The sequence below is a fragment of the Crinia signifera genome, chromosome 9, assembly GCF_055691185.1.
Source record: "Crinia signifera chromosome 9, ASM5569118v1, whole genome shotgun sequence".
Lineage (NCBI taxonomy): Eukaryota > Metazoa > Chordata > Amphibia > Anura > Myobatrachidae > Crinia > Crinia signifera.
Genome location: NC_139225.1, coordinates 110,044,414 through 110,067,553, shown reverse-complemented (window position 1 = coordinate 110,067,553; position 23,140 = coordinate 110,044,414). Strand labels below are relative to the sequence as shown.

At 46.9% G+C, this 23,140-nt stretch overlaps 1 protein-coding gene across 1 annotated transcript in view; it reads left to right on the top strand.

Moving 5' to 3' along the window:
- The first annotated feature begins 2,803 nt into the window (after positions 1-2,803).
- The window catches only part of HTATSF1 (HIV-1 Tat specific factor 1), a 27,199-nt gene continuing 6,862 nt past the window's right edge, over positions 2,804-23,140 (top strand). The window contains 7 exon segments of the mRNA XM_083160743.1: positions 2,804-3,153; positions 9,572-9,779; positions 18,765-18,812; positions 18,913-19,067; positions 19,340-19,503; positions 22,200-22,267; positions 22,270-22,298. Of these exon segments, the coding sequence (XP_083016869.1) occupies positions 2,998-3,153; positions 9,572-9,779; positions 18,765-18,812; positions 18,913-19,067; positions 19,340-19,503; positions 22,200-22,267; positions 22,270-22,298 (828 nt within the window). The 5' untranslated portion in view covers positions 2,804-2,997.

The following is a 23,140-nucleotide window of genomic DNA, read 5'->3' as shown; positions in this document are numbered from 1 at the left end:
TGGAATGCCTGGCACAGGCCAATATTAGTGGGTATGTCCTCTCAGTATCTGTCAGCTGAATTGGGTTTCTGGGGGATATGGGGTGTCTGGACCGCAGAATATGGCAGCAGGGCCCAGGTGTTTATTATATCAGTGGCAGCTGAGAGGGGGCACAGAAATTTATTGGAGGTGTCAGTCTCTCACCTCGGAAGGAGACGGCAGTCCGGGCGGATGAAGGCGCAGCCCGCAAGATGGCGCCCGCCCAGCGGTAGGCCGCGTCTCAGCCCCGGGTCCAGGAGCAGCGCGGCATCTGCAAGGTTGGTGTAGGGGCGAGGGTGGTCAATGCCCGGTGGGCGAGGTCCGCACCTCCCGCTATCCAAGCTCACTCTTCACAAATTGAGGCCGCGGCTTCAGAGCACGTAGTAGGCCGCAACCCGCAAAGGCCACTGAGTGACGTCCCGCCTCTGCAGCACACAGCCCAGGGGATTAAGGGCTCCAGGCGAGGTGGTTTGAAATGTGGGGGACCTCTGAAAGCCGGTGTTAAAGCAGTTAAGGAGGATCGGCAGCAGGAGCTCAGCAGAGACATGTCCCGCTGTCTCCATTCTTACAGTTTCTCAGCTGTAGACTACCCACACAGCCTGCAGCTCACAAACGCTTACTTTAACCCCATAGTCCATAAGATTCATACTTCGGGATGGCCAAGCTGAACTAATTATTCCAACCGGGGTTCCGGGGGACCATTACTGTATGCACATATAGCACTCTGGGCGGAAGTGTGGTCACAGTGCAATTCTGCCCTATGGACACTTCCGTCTTTAGGAAGTAGTGGCCACCTTCCTAACCATGCGCCACGCTCAGGATCATGCCAGGCAGGTCCTCATGCCTCCAGGCCACTTGCCACTAGTAGCTTAGCCAGGAAGGCGCAATGACAATGGGAGTGGGGCTTTAGGTATATTTTTAATGCATGCAGCAACATTCCAAGCTCCCATTTAAAAATCATGCACTGGAATCAACTTTGTTCACCTCAGTAATACATTTTCGTTAGGTACCTAAAATTTTATGCAGAAAAGTGGGAACTTTTGGAATTTTAATTTTTTGGACAAAATGATGGGTTCATTGTGGAATTTATCACTTTACCATGCTTAATACCATACCAACTGCCAACTTCTCAGCAAAAGGCTGCGGGACATGTTCACGAAGGCGGTCGGCCAAAATTTGGGAGCCGAGGCCTTCTAGTCAGGGGCGTGACCAAATGGGCACGATACTCCCACGAGACCACACCCCCGTTTTTGCCACTGTGAGAGCATGGCCAGCCCTCTGAGAGCTACTGGCCATGCCCCCAGCCCCTCAGTCTCTCTGAATAGACAAAGTGCACATGCTCATACATCCTGTTTAGGACACGGGACAGCAAGAAAAAAGGACAGTTTGGAGGTGTAATACAGCTGCCCCAAAAACATAAATGTCTCAACCAAATCAATGTTTGTGGTCTATCCCTACAACATACTTGCCTATTTTTATTTTCAGCTCTCCAGGAGAAGCCCAGAGAGGCAATACGGGCAAGGCTGACATAACTTGACCCTGAAGGCACCAGCGCAGGCACCAGCCGGCTGACTCTCCCCGCAGATCCACTAAATAAGTATCCTGTCACAATGGTGGTAGAGAGCACCAAGTCTGGCCACGTCCAGATATTCGAGATGCACATGCATCGGACAGCCTTTCTGTGTGGTCAGCCCTGTGGGAGCAGGTCTGCGGGCTGAGACATACATTTGGATAGGAGTACTGTGCTAAAGCAAGTAGCAGCTTGATTAATAAACAGTAGTATCAGATAAAAAGTGAGTGCTTGGGATAATGTATCTGGTATCATGTATGGTGAAGAAAAAAATATAAAGAATGATAGAAAAAATAAAAAGGGGAGAAAAAAATAATAAAAAACTAAATTAATAACAATAATAAAGTGAAATAAAGAGGGCACCTGTTGAAAGAAATATTGGTAATAATAATGCATACAGCTCCCTTGACGACAGGGTCCTTAAAGTTGGAATGGTGCTACGCATAGGTAGGGAAACTACCCCTGTAATTGTCGGGCGCTTCGATGTAGCTTCTTGCCATCAATGGCAATAGTGCAACTGGCCATTGATAGTGCTAAACTATGTAATGGTAGACATTTTTATTTATCGATGGACATCCATTTTGTTTGACTGATTGACCTGTGGGCCAATGGTCCAATCAAAACCTTCTTTTTCCTCCATCGATGGCAAAAGTATTCGTCATTGGCCATAAACCATCAATGATTTTGAATCGATGGCCATCCCTAGTTGGAGCCTGTATGAGCAGCCAACAGCAGGCTGGGAAGCGGCAGTGCCGCAGCCAGAGGCTGCCCACACTATTCCAGTCACCCCGATTCTGGAAGAAACCCTGAATCTGGGGGATTGGAAAAAACTCCTGGAGGGTTGCCACCAAATACAGGAGAATCCCGGAAATCCAGAAGTGGCATTGGCAACCCTAGCAGCCAGGGGGCTGATCTGATTTTTCAGGATCCTCCCGCCCATTTCCTGAGGGGAGGCAAGCCTGCCCTACAAATATGCTAATTCTTATTACTACATTGCAACATTCCCTAGCATCAATAGCTAGTAAATCCAAAGCTTCATTTTAAAATAGGAACATTCACATCGCGACCGCGTGTGTACAAAATATTAAATTGTCTCCAGACTCCAACAAAATGGCCGCTTCCAAAGCAGTCTGCTTACTGAGCTGTAGACACCCTTTGCTGTACAAAAAGTCCCACAGTATCGATTAAAACCAGCTCCTTGTACATAATGCAGCCGGGAGATAGTGCGACGCGAGTCACGTGACGTTGTCGCGCCTGGCCCAGAATTACGCACGCGCGTGGGAGACGATGCAGTGAGCATGCGTAGCGGCCATCTGGAAACTACAGTACTGGGGCTCCGTACTCGCGAGTACCCGTGTTGTTGTGGATGATTATTGGCATTCCTAGCGGTCTTGGGCACCGGCAGGGACATGGACAGTAACGAGGCTTTTCTTGAGCAGCTACGGCTCCAGCAGCTGTACGGGAACCCAGATACGAAGCCCGGGCAGGACGCTTACACCTTTAAGGACCCATCTGATGGCACCGAGTATGAATGGGACCTCGAGAAGAAGGCCTGGTTCCCTAAGGTGAGGGCGAACCCTGCAGGGGGATCTCCGGGGGACATGCACAGTTGTGTATGCAGCCTGGGGAACAGTGTCCTAGTGCCAAGCATTGCAGGTCCCCAGGCATCATGCCCACTGACCAGTATATGTGCTTGTAGCTTTCCATCAGACTTGCCTGGCACTGAATGTACTATAGCAGTATGCCCTCCCTCACAGGGTGCTGCTGAACTGCCCTTCCAGGAATGACTTGGCTCTGGTGACCCCTCTCTTTCCTCATCCCCTGTATTAGGTTCCACTGCAGTTTAGCCATGCACAACAGGGTCAGAGATGGATGCTGTGAGGGTCTGTCGCAGTCGTTGTGACAGCTGCAGGCTTTTGTCATGCACAGTCATACTTATATGTTCTGCGGCTCTGCCAGACCTGTTGCAATTACCATTGCTTACTTCAAGTGGTACACATGGAGCGATGTAGGGGCACATTCTAATGTTGTGTACACATGGTGCAATGTTGGTTCCAAATTGGGATCGAATGGCAAGAGAAACGCTTTCGATTTGGACTATGTGGTACAGACCTTTTATTTACAGTTTCTTATATAGCGCAGCAGATTCCGTTGCGCTTTACCATAGTAGACAGTGATAAAACAAACTGGGTAACAACAGACAGACTTGGAGGTAGGAGGGCCCTGCTGCAAATGTACAATCTATAGGGACATAGGAGGGAAACAGGCACCAGCAGTGCCGGACTGGCCATCTGGCACTTCTGGCAAATGCTGATGGCCTTGTGGGACGATTTTATGCAGAAAGTTCTCAGAAGAACTTTTCTGCAATAGCGCTGAGCATCCCACACCGCTGCTGCCGCCCAAATCACGCTTTTAGCGTCGCTGCTAAATGGCCTTCCCCTCCTCCAGTTGCCGAGGAGGAGAGCAGATGCACCACCAGCCCCCTCTCCTCCCTCCACTGCACTTCTGTGCCACTGTCTGTCCCTGGCTGTGCCCCCATGCAGAGGCAGAGCGATCATCTTGGCGCTCCTCTCTTCTAAGCAGGCTGTGCTCTAACTGCTGACTGCTGGGCTGGCCGGGAAGGCAAGGAGGCTGTCACTGCACACAGAGGAGGAAGTCTGGAGAGCAGCCAGCACAGCAGTGTGGTATGTGTCATCATTCACAGGGCAGAAGGGGAGATTAGAGTCAGGGCTGACACTGAGGGAAAGGGGGACATGGTTGACACAGGGGAATGGAGACATGGCTGACACAGGGGGAAGGAATGGCATAATATGTAATAGCCATTACTATATATAAAAAATCCACAAAACCTCAAACACATGAAAAAAACATCGAAAAAAATTCTTTGTAAGGAGAAAATTTTACAGCTCACCGGACCTCTTGGGGGATGTGATTTTTCACCTTTTAAATCCACTGATCTTAAGCAGGATTTTCCCACACTGGTACTCTTCCCTTAGGCACCACACTGCCACTGTGGTTAGCCTTTGGGTTTTCCCTGTGCTAATTTGGTTTTCCTGGTGGTAAGGGAAAACAGAAGAGACCCTGGAGCTAGGTGCACGGATCGCTGATAACAGGTGTGCTCCCTCCTGTCAGAATCTGCCTGCGCTCGCAGTCTGGCAGGGTCGTGGCGAAGATGTTTTATATGTCCTGATGCTCCACTGTTGGTATGTGGTCTCTCCCCGGCTAATGATTTTACTAAGCCGCCCGAGGTTGCAAACGTCTCCCTCGGCACTCCTCCCCTGTGTCTGGTGGCTGTCTCCTCTCAGAACTCCGGTCTCCAGCTGCTCACCAACGCGTTTCTACCGTAATCGGTCTTTCTCAACCTCGGGCGGCTTAGTAAAATCATTAGCCGGGGAGAGACCACATACCAACAGTGGAGCATCGTGACATATAAAACATCTTTGCCACGACCCTGCCAGACTGCGAGCGCAGGCAGATTCTGACAGGAGGGAGCACACCTGTTATCAGCGATCCGTGCACCTAGCTCCAGGGTCTCTTCTGTTTTCCCTTACCACCAGGAAAACCAAATTAGCACAGGGAAAACCCAAAGGCTAACCACAGTGGCAGTGTGGCACCTAAGGGAAGAGTACCAGTGTGGGAAAATCCTGCTTAAGATCAGTGGATTTAAAAGGTGAAAAATCACATCCCCCAAGAGGTCTGGTGAGCTGTAAAATTTTCTCCTTACAAAGAATTTTTTTCGATGTTTTTTTCATGTGTTTGATGTTTTGTGGATTTTTTATATATTTTTATTGGATTGGTCTGATGGTTTGATCCATTTTTTGCAAAATAAAGTGACTAAATTTTTAAAGATAACGGAAATCACGTGGCTTCATTTTGGAGAAATTGTTTCCCTACAAATCCTGCAGATTTTTTGAATATATTATCCCTGCGCTGTGGTCAGCCCGTTTACATATTGTTTTTGCATTCTATTTTGAAAGTGTATTGGGATTGAGCCTTTCCAATTTGGGTTAAACAGCAGCAAGGAAAAAAGCGCTTGAGACTGTTTGGATTACCTTTTTCCTTAAAGAGCCAATACTATGTGTGACATAATGTATAAGGGGCATCACGTTGCGAGGCGTAATGTGCATTACGGTGTTTGGTATAACGTGTTATGGGCATTGCAGTGTATGGCATAACATGTAATGAGCATTATGACGTGTAATAGGCATTGCGACGCGCGCCTTCAAGCCCTGGCATTATATGTAATGGGCAATACAGTGTGTGGCAATGGTGTAATGGGCATAATGGTGTGTTCCATAATGTGTTGTGTAATGGGCATAACGGTGTGTTCCATCATGCGTAATAGGCATTAAGGTGTGTGCCATAATGTGCAATGCCTCCTTTTTGTGATACCACACACCTTTCCATGAGGCCATGCCCCCTTTTCGCTGCGCATGGGGTCCTGCATACTGAGGATGGGCCTGTATGCTCAAAATGCCAGGGCCGATTTTCTGGTCCCAGTCCAGCTCTGGGCACCAGTAATAGTGCCACAAAGTTGCAAGTCCAGAAAGGAAGCTATATAATACAGAAGTGCCTCAGAGGGTTAGGCATATGGAACTTGCCTGAAGAGGTGAGTATTCAGGGAACGCTTGAAAGTTTAAAGGCTAGTGGAGAGTCTTATTGTGCGAGGAAGGGCATCCATAGGATGGGAGCAGCCCGATGAAAGTCCTGTAATGGTGAATGGGAGCTTGTGATCCGTGCAGAAGAGAGACGCAGATCATGTGCAGAGGGGAGTGGTCGAAATGGGAGATCTTGAGATTAATAAAGAGATATATGTGCTGGTGCAGTATGGTTAATAGCCTTATATGTGAGTAGAAGTATTTTATATTGAATACAGGAAATGCCCTGTGTGTAGGCCCCAAAAAAACATACATATGAGCGGAATGCAACAGGGTTGCCTGCAGGTTCACCAAGAAATTGTAGATCTTTATCATAATAGGATATTCTGTCAAGTTCAAAACATAAGGTGACCCCCATTTCTAAGCCCTTTCTTAAATAGTTGGTGTGTAATAAAATCAAGTATTAATAAGAGCTATAACTGACATTACCTCCCCAAGACCAATAGTACAGGTTTTTTAGGAGAAAAGTATGTGTCCTCTCACTGTGCAGACCCTCATGTTGTGCTCCCATTTAATGCAGGGACTAACCCAGGAATATGGTCCCGGGATCATGCAGGGACATTCCCGTGCTAGTCCATGTTTACACCAGCCTTTGGGGGGGGGGGGGGGGGGGTGCTCTGCACAGCATCGCCTGCCACGCTCCCCGACCGCACCACCGGACCCACCATGTGTCAGTTTGGGGGGCATGGGTGTTTTTTTGTACATGGTTAATGAACCATCTACTAATAAACTAGTAGGATATTTATTCAAAGAGGAGTTCTGTGACTTTATAGAGTGGAGCTTAAGGCTGCAGATCCACACGAGATAGGCAGTCACACAACCTCTTATTGACAACCTGACACTCACACTGATAGAAGCCCTTTTAACCATCAGCTCTTCCACTTTGTGTTGATGACACCTCTATGTGGGACTGATGGAAGTTTAATCCCATGATCCTGTTACAGAAGTGTTTTAGTATTAGAGATGCCAATACCGGGATTGAAAAAAATGCCCCGGGATTGGCATCCCTATTTGTAGTCCAAATTTTTTTTTATTTTTTTTTGCAATTCAGTCGGTCTGGTTGAAATGATTACATTTTAATTATTATTATTTTTTGTTTAATAAAAAAATGGTCTTATATTAAAGTGGCTCACCACTGGATCTGCTACTAGCGCTAGGGCTGTTGAGCCTGACTAGACGTTGGACCTGAAAGGGTTAAAGGAATATATAGAAGCCTGTGCACAAATAACTACAAGCTTACTTAGTGGTCAGGTGTGTCTATGGCAACTGTAGATCTGTGTGAAAAAGAGTAATGAAAAGGGATCCAATGTAAAGTGGTCACTGCTCAATGCCTTACTCCGATACTGCAGAGCTCAACCTACTACCGTTCCTAATCGTAGTCTACTTGGCAGTGATCGCGAAAACCCCCAAAAATTATGGGTCCCTGGGACCCCTCACTTACAAAAATCGGGGTCCTACTTGACCTTTTCTGGGTCCCAACGGAATAAAGCCTCCTCTCCCCTTCCCCAGCATGGCACATACAGAAGCCCCCTCCTCTCTTCCATATGGCATATACCCTGAGCCAAGGGCCAGCCTGAGTCTATTTTTTTTTTGGTAAGCAAACATAGATTTGGGCACCCCAAAACTGTGGCGGTTGGGGGGGGGGGGGGGTGAGTAATCAATTGGCAATTTGCGCACTCACATAAAGAAAGATACACATATACTAGAAAAAGGCATAATGTCTGAATAGGGACACCTGTGCTGCACCAATCATGATTGTAAAAGTAATGGCAGCGCTAACAGGAGGGATAGGGTGAGTGAAATCCCAGCAGAGTCTATAGGCTCCTCTACTACAGGCAGCTCTGAGGGGGAAACAGATCTCTCTGCCCCTTGTCACGCATATTAACACCGCGTGCACGCCGAAATGGCTGGGTCCCAGGGGACCCAGCCATTCATAAAAAATTAGTCCCTGGTGCTCCAAAGTAGGTAAAAATACTCGCTATAGCGAGTATTTGCGAACCCTGCTTGGATAGTCAATTATGAAAAAAATCTCCAAAAACTCAGGTCGTCCTTTTGACTATGAATATCTATTGACTGACGTTGTCTGTCAGCCATCTGGATGCCCCCTGCTATGTTTTCCACGGTATGTTTGCAACACGCTCTTCCATACATGCAGTAAAATATCAGGTATTTGGACGTGATCACGCATTAATTTAGGATTCTTTATAGGAACAAAATGGGACTTTGCCAACCCTGCTCACGACATGGGTCGGGCTAAAACCTGGGAATATGGTTGGTTACAGCTAGAGCATGGCCGTAGTTCACTACCTCCCTCATCAGTTCATGCAGGTTGAAGGGAGGGGTTGTTAATGATATACAGTGTACACACTAGGCAATGTATATCATTCAGAAGGGACATTCTGAGCAATATATTTTACTATATTGCCTAGTGTGTATGGAGCTTTAGACTTCATACAACTGTTCTAGCACAGAAATGGGCTACAATTGTACAGTGCTGTATGTCTAACATGGGAGTAGATGGGACATCTTGCAGATATCGAATACGAGCATCCGTTCTGCTCCTTGTCGCAGCTTTATTCTCTCTTTCTGTTTTTTCCTCTTTCTGCATGTTCCTGCATGATTACACCTATGAACTTGCATAGATTATGGGGGTATTTAATCTCCGGCCGCTATTCCCGACTGGGGAAATAGCGGTGGGGCCCTATTTCCCGACCGCATTGAACAGTCGGGCCCGTACTGCCAAGAATGGCCGTGGATTTTCAAGCTCTGTACCGCAGCTCGACGATCCACTGCCGTATCTTGCGGCCACTCCCCCTTTTTGGCATTCGGCAGGCGGGACATTGAAACCGCCTATGGATTACCAGTCGAGCCAGCCGAGAACAGGACAGGGTCATGCCCCAGGATTGAATATCCCCCTAAGTGCTTAGCTATCCCCCACACGTTACTTTGACTTCTCTAGAAAGAAAAGAGAAAAGTCGCAGCCGATCCCCCTTGAGCCACCCTGGACCTTCACAAGAGCAAGATCACATATGATCATATTCCCCACTGCCTGGAGGTCGGACATGCAAGCAGGTCCGATCTCAGACTCTGAATCGGACACATGCGATTTGGCCACTTTTTTCATTCAGAATTGGGTGAATAGTGGCCAAATCACACTAGTGTATTTCCAGCTTAAATCTTTCACAGAAAGGTTGTAATTGATGCAATAGGAGCAAATGTATAGTTTGTGGAGGTGATAAAGGGATGCAATACCGCTATTGTGTATCTGAATTACACCATCATGGTTCTAGCGCATCTACTGACATATTTGTTTTATCCCTAACAGATAACTGAAGATTTCCTAGCAATGTATCATGCAAACTATGGGTTTGATCAAGATAATAAAGATGGATCTGCTCCTGAGCCTTCTAAACCAGCCCAAACCCCTAAAGAACCATTACGGAAAGCTGCAGAGAAACAGAAGGAAGGCTCCAAGTCTCAGTCAGACCAAGGAGACCCGAAAGCAAAAGGGGAGAAAAGAAAAGCAGATCCGGGTAAGAATAATACTGATCATCTGACTCCCGGCGCTGCTTTGTTGTGTTTGTGTTTTTCTTATCTGCATTTCTTTATATATTTATTTGAACTGGACTCGTTCTGAATCAACAGTACAGCAAATCAAGCAAAAGTAATTATCTGTGATGCTGTTATCTTTTTCCTGCCCACTCTTTACTGGCAGATAAATCCTGCCGATAAGCACCAAAGATGGCATCCACCATTATAGCACTTTAGAGAGGAGTGAAAAGGCCCTAATAATAGTAATACTTTTTTTTATGTAATAGTTTTATAGGTTTACTGTAGGATAGATATTCTGTAAAGTGTATACCTCTTATACTTGGTGGTAAAATTCAAAAATGTGTGCTGTAGCATTCAGAGGACTAGCTAGAAATTGTGGGCCCCAAAGCAAACTCTTGAACTCTCCCTGCCCACCTACTGTCAGTAGAATGCTCCGGGGAGAGGCAGAGAGAAAAGAGGGGGAGTGGCCAGGGATAGTTCCATTGATAAAGAGGCAATGAGCGATTACAGTGACAATGTCAGAGAGAGGGACCCAAAGTGCTAGGGGAGAGTGTGTCAGGGAGGAAGAGAGAAAAAGGGAGAGTTACAGGCCTTGGAGGCAGCCAATGACTAGGTGCAGGGGGAGCAGTGCGCTCTCAAAGAAGCTCAGACCCCACAGCAGCTGCAAACCTTGCATCCTCTGTAGTTGTGCACCGCTTGCATTGCTTTCAGCTCCTTCACTGCTGAGGGGTTTCTCATCCCTTTGCTGTCAAAGTCATGTCAAAAAGTACTGTTAGACATTTTGCTCATAGTAACATAGTTACATAGTAGGTGAGGCTGAATAAAGACTTGCGTCCATCTAGTTCAACCTATGTTTATAGTAGCTAATCCCTTGTTGTATAGTATGTTCTGATATTTAAAGACAGATTGTTACTCATTCGTACCCGTGGATGTTTTTAACCAATAAATGTTTATCCAACCTTATTTTAAATGTATTTTTCTCTATCATCCGGCAGGGGACACTGGCGTTCACGCTGGGTAATAGAGGTGGATGGCTGGGAACTGGCACACTGTAACTTTAAACAGCTGGCTCCTCCCCTCTAGTACCCACAATCCCCAGTTAGAAAAATTGTGCTCAGGGAGCTGGCCACGAGGAGTTTGTCTCCGTTCTAAACCTTCTCCTTAGGTGTGTATTTTTTCTAGCTTTTCCCTCAAAGGTTCTGCTGCTGCAGCTTTGAGATTTTTCTCTCCCTGCAAGGGAGCTTTGGCGCCGCTGGCTAGTCCAGCGCTCTCTGTCAGGGTCTCATCAAAGACGCCTGCCAGAGTCCTGTGTTCCTGCGGTCTCCCCCCAAAGGGACCGTCAGACACAAACTGCCTGTCTGTCCTGCGTTCCGGCGGTGAAGACATCTAATAGTAAGTACCCCTTCAGCGGGGCGTCCTGTGTGGGTTCTGTCAGTGTGCGCGCGTGTATGCCTGTACCGCTGCTACCGCCGAGCGCTGGGGGTTTTAACCCTCTCTGGGCGGGAGGCTGCTGCAGGGAAACACGCTGAGATAGCGCTGGTAGAAGCAGCTCAGACGCGGTACCGCACGCGGCGGGCGCCATGTTTAAAGTTCAATGCCGCGGGTGAGGGGGGCTTTGGGGCAGTATAAGAGGCTATAATGCATTTATGTTGTGCTGAATATTGCTGTTGGTAGCTCTATTCTAAAGCGCTGTTCTGCTTGTCACCTTTTTCTTTAGGTGCACACAGCAGTGGGACTGTTAACCCTTGGTTTCCCTTAATATAGCTGTATTTGCTTTGAGTAAGGGGGAGGGTTGTTTGCTTACAAGGAGGCTGTGCTTCCCTCTGGTGCCCACAGTCCCTTTGTCCCTACACCTCCTCTGTGTTATTTGTGTGTGTGTGTGGGTTCATTTGATACAAAATGACTGGCAAGGCTTCCACAAAAGCCTCTCAAAAGGCTTTTTGCTGCATCTCCTGTGGTGCAAAGTTTTCGCAGACTTCTGCGGAAGGCAAGGCTACTAAATGTGAGGCATGCCGTGGTGTAGCCCAGGGTCAGCCTGAGGCTTCTAGTGCGCCCCCTGCATGGGCTTCCTCATTGGTGGGTGCTATGTCTCAGTTGTCCTCTGAGCTAGCGGAGTCCAGGGTGGCTCAGCCAGCGTGGGTCTCTTCTTTAACTAGATCCATGGATTCGTTTGTTTCCTCGATGTCTGTCCCTGCCATTCAGCAGAGACGTCCGAAACGGCCGTTGGTACATTACCACGACTCTGATGATTCGGGAGATGAACCGGTGTTTTTGGGGGACGACCTGGACCCAGATTTGGATGACGACCAGGTTCTACAGGCAACGGATCCAGAACCGGCCCCGGCTGGGGTGGAGGCTCTGATAGTTGCTGTAAAGCGGGTCCTTAACTTTCCTGAAGAGCCTGAGCCCGTGTCCCAGGATCTAGAGCTCTTTGAGGTACGTCCTAGACAGATGGTTGTTTTTCCTTTTCCTAAACAGGAGCAGCTGAATTCAGCATGGTTGAACCCGGATAAGAGGTTCCAGGTTCCAAAGAAGTTTCTTTCTTTATATCCTTTTCAGCCGTCCGCACTTGCACAGTGGGTGACGCCTCCGCCAGTGGATGCTTCTTTCTCGCGCTTGTCCAAGAAGACTACCCTGCCGGTCCCGGGGGCTACCGCCTTAAAGGACCCTGCAGATAGGAAGCTGGAGAATACGCTCAAGGCTATCTATGTGGCGTCAGGGACGCAGCTACGTCCAGCAGTAGTATCAGCCTGGGTAAGTAAAGCTGTTTCCAAATGGGCGGAACAGTTGATCCAGGGCCTGGAAGAGGGGGTTCCCCGCCAGGATTTAAGGGTTCTGGCAGAGCATATCCGAGAATCGGCTGATTTCCTTACGGACGCGTCCAAGGATATCACGACGGTTGCTACCAGGGTATCGGCTAACTCTATCGCCGCCAGAAGAGCCTTGTGGTTGCGGTCCTGGCAAGCGGACATGGAGTCTAAGAAGGCGGTAGAGGCCTTGCCGTTTACTGGAGACATGCTGTTCGGCCCTGAGCTGGATAAGTGGATCTCCCAGGCCACGGGAGGTAAGTCGGCTTTTCTGCCTTCTGCTCCTCCACCGGCGAGACGGCAGTACACGGGTCCATCGTTCAATTCCTTTCGCCCACAGCAGTCCTTTCGCGGCAGGGGAAGAGGCTCTTCCTCTTCCTTTCGTGGGTCCCGTGGAAAGACAAGAGGACAGCCTGCGGCCAGGGCCCAGTTGCCCAAGCCCCAGGAGAAGCCTGCAGCGTGACTATCCTCCAGCCATGCTGGGGGATTCTCAGGTCGGGGCCCGTCTTCTGGAGTTTCGACAGCAGTGGCTTGCCACCACGTCGGATCCTTGGGTCCGTCTGCTTATTTCAGACGGATACAAGATTCAGTTTGCAGGTCCCCCACCTTCAAGATTTTTCACAACTGCTCTGCCACGCGAGCAGGAGAAGAGAGTACAGCTGCAAGGGGCTATAGAGAAGCTTTTGAAATCCAGAGTGATCATGCCGGTGCCTTTCAGGGAGAGGGAAAGAGGATTTTACTCAAATCTTTTCACGGTTCCCAAGCCAGATGGATCCGCCAGACCCATTTTAAACCTCAAGGCACTCAATTTGTACGTCCAGTACCATCCGTTCAAGATGGAGTCAATACATTCTGTCATAGCCTCTCTAGAGCCCCAGGAGTTCTTGCTTTCTTTAGACATAAAGGATGCATACCTCCACGTTCCAATATGGGTTCACCATCAATCTTTTCTCAGGTTCGCTGTTGGACAGGAGCATTTCCAGTTTCGCGCCCTTCCGTTCGGGCTGTCCTCTGCCCCTCGCGTCTTTACGAAACTGTTGTCAGTCCTGCTAGCTTGTCTGAGGCTTCAGGGCATCAATATCGTGCCGTACTTGGACGACCTGCTGATAAAGGCTTCATCCCCTTCAATTCTGCAGGAGCATGCCCACAGAACGATTCTGTTCCTGACGCAGCACGGGTGGATAATGAATTATCCGAAGTCCTCATTGGTACCGTCCCAACGCCTACAATTCCTGGGCCTGTTGCTGGATACCAGCGCACAGAGAATATTCCTACCAGAGGACAAGATCGCCTCCATCCGGTTGTTGGTGCGTCAGATTCTACTCCACAAGAGAGTTCAGATCCTGCTTTGCATTCGACTGATAGGAAAGATGGTGGCAGCTTTTCCGGCGCTTCAGTTCGGGAGGCTCCACTCTCGAACCCTTCAGTTGGACTTGCTTCGTCAATGGTCAGGCTCTCACCTGTTCATCCACCGGAGGGTGCAGCTATCCAGTCAAGCAAGGTCGTCACTGCTGTGGTGGCTACACAGACAGAATTTGACTCAGGGCCGGCGGTTCGCCATATGGGATTGGATAGTTCTGACAACAGACGCCAGTCTCACAGGTTGGGGCGCGGTCATTTTAGATCGTCGCCTACAGGGTCTCTGGAGTCAGTGGGAAGCAAGTCTGCCCATAAACGTCCTCGAGCTCAGGGCAATTCACAATGCTCTACTAGCTGTTCCAGGCATGGTTCGGGGGAAGTCCGTCAAGGTCCAGTCGGACAACGCGACGGCTGTCGCATACCTCAACAGGCAAGGAGGCACCAAGAGCAGAGGCGCCATGAAGGAGGCCGCAAGGATTCTACACTGGGCGGAGAGACACGAAGTGATTCTGTCGGCAGTATACCTGCCAGGAGTCGACAATTGGGAGGCCGACTTTCTGAGCAGGCAGATGTTCCATCCGGGGGAATGGTCCCTGCATCCCGACGTGTTTCAGGAGCTAGTCAGGAGATGGGGTCTGCCTCAGATAGACCTCATGGCCTCCAGGCAGAACCATCAGCTTCCCCGTTACGTCTCACGGACAAGGGACGCCGGAGCTTGGGCAGTGGACGCTCTGGAGGTTCGGTGGCCCTTCCACTTCGTCTACCTATTTCCTCCGATTCCTCTTCTAGGAAGGATTCTCAAAAAGATAAGAAGGGAAGGGGTCCGAGCCGTGTTGATTGCTCCGTTCTGGCCCAGACGCACTTGGTTCGCCGAGATTCAGTCCCTGCTCATAGACCAGCCTTGGACACTTCCGGACAGGCCGGATCTCCTCCAGCAGGGACCATTTCTGCACCCGGCACTGAAGCCACTCCGTTTAACGGCGTGGCTATTGAAGAAGACATCTTGAGGAAGAAGGGGATACCGGCGTCAGTAATCCCCACGATGTTGGCGGCCCGTAAGCCGGTTTCCGCAAAACATTATCACCGGATATGGCGAGCGTATTCCACTTGGTGTTCCGCTCGGGGTTACCCGTTCAGGAGTTTCCATCTACCTAGGCTACTTCGATTTCTACAGTCGGGGTTGGATTCAGGGCTTCGATTGGCTTCCCTGAAGGTCCAGGTTTCGTCACTGTCCATCCTGTTTCAGAAGAAGCTGGCTTCGGTGCCAGAAATCAAGACGTTTTTGCAAGGGGTGGCCAGAGTCCAGCCCCCCTTCGTTCCTCCTACGCCGCCGTGGGATCTGCCTTTGGTTTTGCGCTTCCTGCAGTCCGATGCTTTTGAGCCCTTGGAGCAGGTAGATTTAAAATTCCTGACATGGAAGACAGTTACGCTGTTGGCTCTGGCTTCGGCAAGGAGAGTCTCAGAGTTGGGGGCTCTGTCTTGCCGGGCACCTTTTCTTGTTTTTCATCCGGACAGGGCGGAGCTTCGTACGAGGGCCTCCTTCCTGCCTAAAGTGGTTACTTCTTTTCACGTGAATCAACCGATTGTCATCCCTGCCTTTACGGACTCCGACCCGCAATCGGTCTCCCTGGATGTGGTCCGAGCTTTGCGAGTTTATGTGTCCAGAACTGCGTCCTTGAGGAAATCAGACGGCCTATTTGTCCTGTATGACGCCCTTAAACGGGGTTGGCCGGCCTCTAAGCAGACCATAGCTCGCTGGATCAAGCTCACTATTAGGCAGGCCTATTTGGCTGAAGGTAGGGCTCCGCCTTCCTCTATCACAGCTCACTCCACCCGGTCGGTGGGCACGTCGTGGGCGGCGCGACGAGGCGCGTCTTCAGTTCAGCTATGTAGAGCGGCTACTTGGTCGTCCTCTCACACCTTCATTAGGTTCTATAGATTCGACACGTTCGCCTCTTCAGCGGCGGATTTTGGTCGATTGGTCTTGCAGGCTCCTCCGAGTTCTCCCGCCCAAGGGGGAATCTTTGGAACCTCCCCAGCGTGAACGCCAGTGTCCCCTGCCGGATGATAGAGAAAAGAGGAATTTGGTACCTACCGGTAATTCCGTTTCTCTGAATCCGCAGGGGACACTGGCCTCCCTCCCTACTCTGGTCGCCTGCCGGTCATTGTTGTCATGTGTGTACAGTTGTTATTGTCTGTATATATGCATATATGTTGTAAATATGTGGTTATTTGTCAATAGTAGTCTGGTGTCCTTCCTCTCGTTCCAATTTTCCTAACTGGGGATTGTGGGTACTAGAGGGGAGGAGCCAGCTGTTTAAAGTTACAGTGTGCCAGTTCCCAGCCATCCACCTCTATTACCCAGCGTGAACGCCAGTGTCCCCTGCGGATTCAGAGAAACGGAATTACCGGTAGGTACCAAATTCCTCTTATAGTGTCTGCCGACACCACTTCTTCAGGAAGAGAGTTCCAAAGTTTGAGTGTTCTGACTGTAAAGAAATTTTTTTCTTCTAGATGAACAAAATCTTTTTTTCTTCTAATCTAAACTCGTGCTCTCTCGTCCTAAATTCCTGTCTAGCAGAAAAAAGGGTGTTTGACAGTTCTCTATATCGGCCCCTAATATATTTGTACATGTTGAGCTTGGCCCCCCTTAATCGTCTCTTCTCTAGTGTAAATTGCTTAATCTCTCCTCGTAGCTTAAGTTCTCCATTCCCCTAATAAGCTTAGTTGCTCTTCTTTGGATTTTTTCTAATTCTATGATGTCCTTTTTATAGTGTGGGGCCCAGAATTGTACTCCGTATTCGAGGTGCGGTCTAACCAATCATTTGTACAGAGGCATAATTACTTTTGAATCCCTAGTTTCCATGCCCCTTTTAATACATGCTACAGTTTTATTGGCTTTTTTAGTTGCTATATTACATTGAGCACTACACCCTAGTTTGTTGTCTATTTGGACTCCTAGATCCTTTTCGAGATCTGAATTACCCAATTCATCCCCACTTAGGCAATAACTAGCACACTGGTTATGTCTCCCACGGTGCATGACCTTGCATTTGTCCACAGTTAACCTCATCTTCCACTTTTTTGCCCACTCATCTAGATTGTCAAGATCATTTTGAAGCGTGGTGACCTCTTCTGATGATTTAATAACTCTGCTCAGTTTTGTTTCGTCCGCAAAGATGGATACATTGCTGAGTAACCCCTGCCCAATATCGTTAATAAAAATGTTAAACAAAATGGGCCCTAGAACCGAACCCTGTGGCATTCCACTTAGTACTGGTATCATATTTGAAACTGCACTGTTCACAACCACTCTTTGTTCTCTATTACACAGCCAGTTCCCTACCCATCTGCAGATATTTGCCCCTAATCCCAGCTCCTCCATTTTATTTATCAACCTCTTGTGTGGTACGGTGTTGAAGGCTTTAGCAAAATCTAGGAAAATCACATCTACAGCATTTCCATTATCAAGGTTTTTGCTAACCTCTTCATAGAAACCAAGTAGATTAGTTTGGCATGAACAATTTTTCACGAACCCATGCTGGTTATAACTGAGTAAACTATAAAGGTCTAAATATTCCTGGATCCCATCTCTTAAAAATCCTTCAAATTGTTTACCCACTATTGATGTTAAACTAACAGGTCTGTAATTAGCGGGATCCTCCTTTTTTGAATATTGGCACTACCTCTGCTATTCTCCAGTCTTTTGGTACCTTTCCTGATGATAGTGAATTATTGAAGATATAATGTAGAGGGGAAGCTAATTCCTTCCTTAATTCCATTAGTACCCTAGGATGAATCCCATCTGGCCCAGGTGATTTATTTGTTTTGATTTTGCTGCGCCTCAATATTATTTCCTCAGTAGAGAATTCAATATTGAGATCCGGCTTGTTCATCCCATTTGTGGTATGTGTGCGTTCCACAGTCTGCTCTCCCTTAGTAAACACTGATGAGAAGAACTCATTTAACAGTTCTGCTTTTCCCTTGTCCTCCGTAATACTTTTTCCATTGATATCGGTTAGTGGGCCTATGTTGTCCTTAATTATACGTTTACTATTTATGTATTTGAAAAACTTCTTGGGGTTAGTTTTGCTTTCAGTGGCTATGCGCTCTTCATAATCCCTTTTAGCTACTTTGATTGCCCCTTTGCAAATTTTGTTTGATTCTTTGTAATTGGTGAACGCCTCCTCTTGGCTCCTTCCAACAGAAGAAATAAATGTATCCAAAATGGGCAAGAAATAGTTTTTTGGTTTAATTTCAAGAGAGTGAACGAAAAGCAAATAGCAGGATCCCCCGCCCCCCCTACCCCTTTTACATCGCACAAATCACCCAGGACCAACGTGCGGTGTGAAAGGGCTTTTTTGAAATTACCCGGGTCCATCAACCCTGCATTTTGACCTGGGGTAATCCTGGGTTGGACCCAGATTTCTGTGCAGTGTGAACACTATAGGGAGGAGGCAGCATCAGCTACAAGCGCTGCCTCCTCCCCTGCCCCCTGATGATGTACTACCGCTCCACTCCTTGCACCCTTTTTGATATCAGCGATCCAGCAATAAGCTGTGGGGCTAAACATCGCAAATGCCGGGTCGCTCCCGGGACGGATCCGTGTCCAAATCCGGAGGCCACCCAGCATTTGCGATGTGAAAGGGGTGTAATAGTGCCAGGGTTGAGAAGATATACAGACAATTCAATACTCACCCCCTTTTTCTTCATCAAACTGGTGACTGCGCGCATGCGCTCTACAGTGAGAGCAGACAAATTGTGTCTTATATATATGTGTTAATGCTGGTTTCATTACAGGTTGGTTCAATGTGGAAGATCAGAGAAACACAAATGTGTACGTTACAGGTTAGTCCCAATGACGTGTATGTATAGAATTTGTCCCTCGGTGTTGTGTTTTGCATATAAATAATTTTGCGTCTGTTTCTTCTTCTTCTGTATCTTTCAGGTCTTCCTCCCGATGTCACAAATGATGAGTTTGCACAACTTATGTCTAGATGTGGCATTATCATGCGAGATCCAGTGTCTGATGAATTTAAGATTAAGCTATATAAGGATCATGCGGGAAACCTGAAGGGAGATGGCCTGTGCTGTTATCTCAAGGTCAGTGATTCTCATACTTTATTTAACATGTGTCCTTCGTTTAATTTGTTGCATTTATTTAATCAAAGTAGCCAAAGCAAAAATATGACAATTGCATATTTTACACTCTCCCACCTTTTTATATGATGCAGATAATTATTCAGTTATGACTCCAAACACATGAAATGGTCCCCTGGTTGTCATTGTAGCATTCTCGCTAATATTCAAGCAGAGCTGTAGGTGCCATGTCATTTGGCAAATCGGTAGAGATTGGTGATGTGTTGTCCTTGTAGAAAGAATCTGTGGAACTTGCTCTGAAGCTTCTTGATGAGTGTGAGATTAGAGGATACAAACTTCATGTTGAAAGTGCGAGGTTCCAGCTGAAGGGGGAATATGACGCCACAAAGAAGAAGAAGAAGAGCAAGGACTACAGGAAGAAGCTCTCTCTGCAGCAGAAGTAGGTGGTCCCTTGTTGTACAGGCTTTCAGCAGTATGGTTTATGACTATAGAGCACAGAGCAAAACTGAAAATATGTAAGTCTCACTGTATAGGTTGCATCTATTAGTATTATTAACATTGTGTTCATTCTAGCACCCTGCATCTTTCAAAACCCATGCAGTTCCTCTTCCCTGCCTGGGATGTCGCTCTCAGCTGTGGTGCATCTAGCACGTGACTGGTCTGCATAGCTGTGCTGGAATACAGACCACGCTGTGCATGAACCGCCACAGCAGCACTGATACCCCGGGCAGTGAAGAGGAACTGCACAGATTTTGGAAGATGCAGAGTATTACAATTAACACTATTTACCTGTCTATATATGAGAAATGTTACAATATAAGAAGATGAAATTGTGGCTAATGGGAGACCGCTCTCTATCTGACTTCCGGTCATTGACTCTAATATAAGCAGATGCAGGTAGCATCTATGAACTTCTACTGGCTGAGAGCAACTGCTTGCAAAGCTTTATACATTTGGGAACTTCCTGGTTCTGAAATTGAAACTTTCTAAAAGATGCAATACTACTCCAGACCTCTTTAAGGGTAATCTCCCAGCAATAACTTTTATCTGGGCCTATGTGACACTGTGCAAAAGGTAGTGGACAAATAAGAAATTAAGGTTCACACCTCTGTACTTAAGCCATATGGTCCTCTTGCAAAATCATGTTATCGGAATCAATTTTATTGGCCATGTATTGGCCATGATTATTGGCGTACACTAGGAATTTGACTTGGATTGCTGTGCAACAGTCAGTTAGCTACAGTTAAACAGTGACAGATATATGAACACAAACAGGTATATGCTAGAAGTACCCTGGGGGATATAGACGCAGCGCACATACCCGCTGAGCTGCACAGCACCTAGGCAGCCATCAGTGGCGCCACTGGTCGTTGCAGCAGCCAGGTAGGTAACAATATAAGAAGGAACGGTACAGTTATCACACAGGGAACACATACCTGCCGAGCTGCACAGCGCCTAGACAGCCATTAGCCTCGCCGCAACAGCCAGGCAGGCAACAATACAGCAGGGACAGTACAGTTATCACACGGAACAATCCCCGCCGAGCTGCACAGCACCTAGGCAGCTATCAGCAGCGCCACTGGTCTCCGCAACAGCCAGGCAGGCAACAATACAGCAGAGACAGTACAGTTATCACACAGGGAACAATACCCGCCAAGCTGCACAGCGCCTAGGCAGCTATCAGTGGTAACACTCCATTGTTCATTCTACAAGGCGAGGCATCCATGTTGGGTGAACTATATCTGTTGCAATGTCTGATCAGCAGTACATGTTGATAAGACATACAACCCTTTGAAGAAGAGCCAACAAGGGCTCGAAACGCGTCAAGTATGTAACTGATCTTCATTGCTGGACTCGCCTTTATCCTGTGCATGCATTTTGGAGCCTGGCAGGGCGCATAGTCCGAACTGCTCCCCTGCCCTTTCCGCCATCCCGCAGGCTCCAATTGCCCCCTCAGGGTAAGATGTTTGTCCACTTTTTTTTTAATATATTTCTCTTTACACATTTTTTTTTATTTATTTTTTTTTTACTCCTTTCAAACCACAATAAATATACTCCTTTATCTCAGGGCCTGACATCTATCACAAAATCTTTTACTTCACGTTAAATGTATAAAATGTTTTAATAAGAACCTTCTTTAAAAAGTGTTAAGACAGAATCCTATGTAATACATACCAAACGCTGCTCCTCACATCTATGGGCGTAATTGTTTTGAGCGCCGACGGCCCATAGATGGCGCCCGATGGATCAATTAAAAAAAAAAAAAATTACAATTAATTTAAAACACACTGTTTGAACTGCAAAAAAACTTGGACAGCAAAGGTTAATATTGAAATCTATACACAATTATAAAATTCTACAATTTGTACTGAGGTGGATCTATTATATTATAATTGATTATCCTTGTTTGCTACAGGATGAATGATCATCAATTATAATACAATAGTAATATTGTGTACGTCAATTTCTCCATATGAGCCTTGTTCAAGATTTAATAGCATTGGGGGGGGGGGGGGCTGGGATGGCAGAGTTGAAGTGTATTATGTGAATCTTGGGATGGCAGAAGTTGAAGTGTATTATGTGAATCTTTTTAAATGTGTGACTTTTTTTTTTTTTTTTTAAATGTAGATTATGTTTTTCTGTCCCTTCCAATGTATACTGTGTAATATATGAATTACACAGGCTCTATGGCTGACTTTCAACCCTGCATTTCACCTGGTTTAAATTCGTCACAGAACCTTTGTAATTCAAGAGTGTTCCAGTTTAAAGGCATTTGGGGGAAATTTACGAAGATGGGAGTTCTATCTCAGATAGGATGTAGATATGGCCAACCAATCAGGATCTACTTATTTAGCACCTTCTAGAAGATAATAGTATCTGATTGGTTGCCTATAGCATCTTTCCATCTGAAATAGAACTTCCACCTTAGTAAGTTTCCCCCACAGCATGTTAAGCCTATTTAATTGTATGAAAAATGAACTTCAATATTTTTATAACCTCAAGTACTAAGGAAGATGGAATGGAGTACGCTGTTTGAATTGGGCATTTATTGGATATTTTTGGTTCCGTGTTTTTCCTTATTACTGCAGTCACGAGTCTGTGACCGAGCAATAAACATGTTTTTATCTTTTCTAGACAACTGGACTGGAGGCCGGAGAAGAAAGCCAGCGAAGCCAGAAAGCGCTTTGAGAGGGTTATCATTATCAAAACATGTTCCACCCATCAGACTTTGAGGTGAGATATGAATCTTTCAAATGTCAATGAAACCTTAACCTTTGACTGCCAACATCTGCGAGAGATGCACAAAATATCTGCTAAAAATGCCAGCGTCGCTCACATTTGTGATTTTAACATGTTAGCTGTTTTGATAAAAGCCGCAAGGCTGAAACGTCAACGTCAAGTTTGGCTCCTGTTTTCTTTTCTTAACACCGTCCTGAGTGCCGCGCTACACCCCCGACGATATATAGATATAGATCTATATCTATCCGGCACTCCAGCAAAGCAATGAGGTAATGGACCGGGGGTGCTGCCCACGTGGAGAATGCAGAGGGGGTTGCACAGCAGCACTCACTCGGATTTGAATAAACAACTCAGGACTCAAGGTCAAAGTCGACGTTTCGGATTTCACTCCGTTATCAAGACAAACTATTATATATATATCCCCTGACCTGTGGCCAGGATCCGAGGAATAAAAACGGCACTCGCGGGGATTTTGTAGTTCAATTTTTATACAGTTCAAAGTGACATCATGTACAGCACATGTAATGCTGTACATGATGTCACTTTGAACTATATAAAAATTGAACTACAAAATCTGCGAGTGCGTTTTTCTTCCCCGGATCCTGGTCAGGGGACATGAGATAGATATATCTATCTATCTATCTATCTATCTATCTATCTATATATCCTATATATATATATATATATATATATATATATATATATATATATATATATATATATATATATATATATATATATCTTCTGTCTCCTGGTTCTTCATTTGTTACATTGCGAGTGCCACCGTCTCACCCCCGTCTGCATACAAGCACCTGCATCGGCAGGTGTACATCACA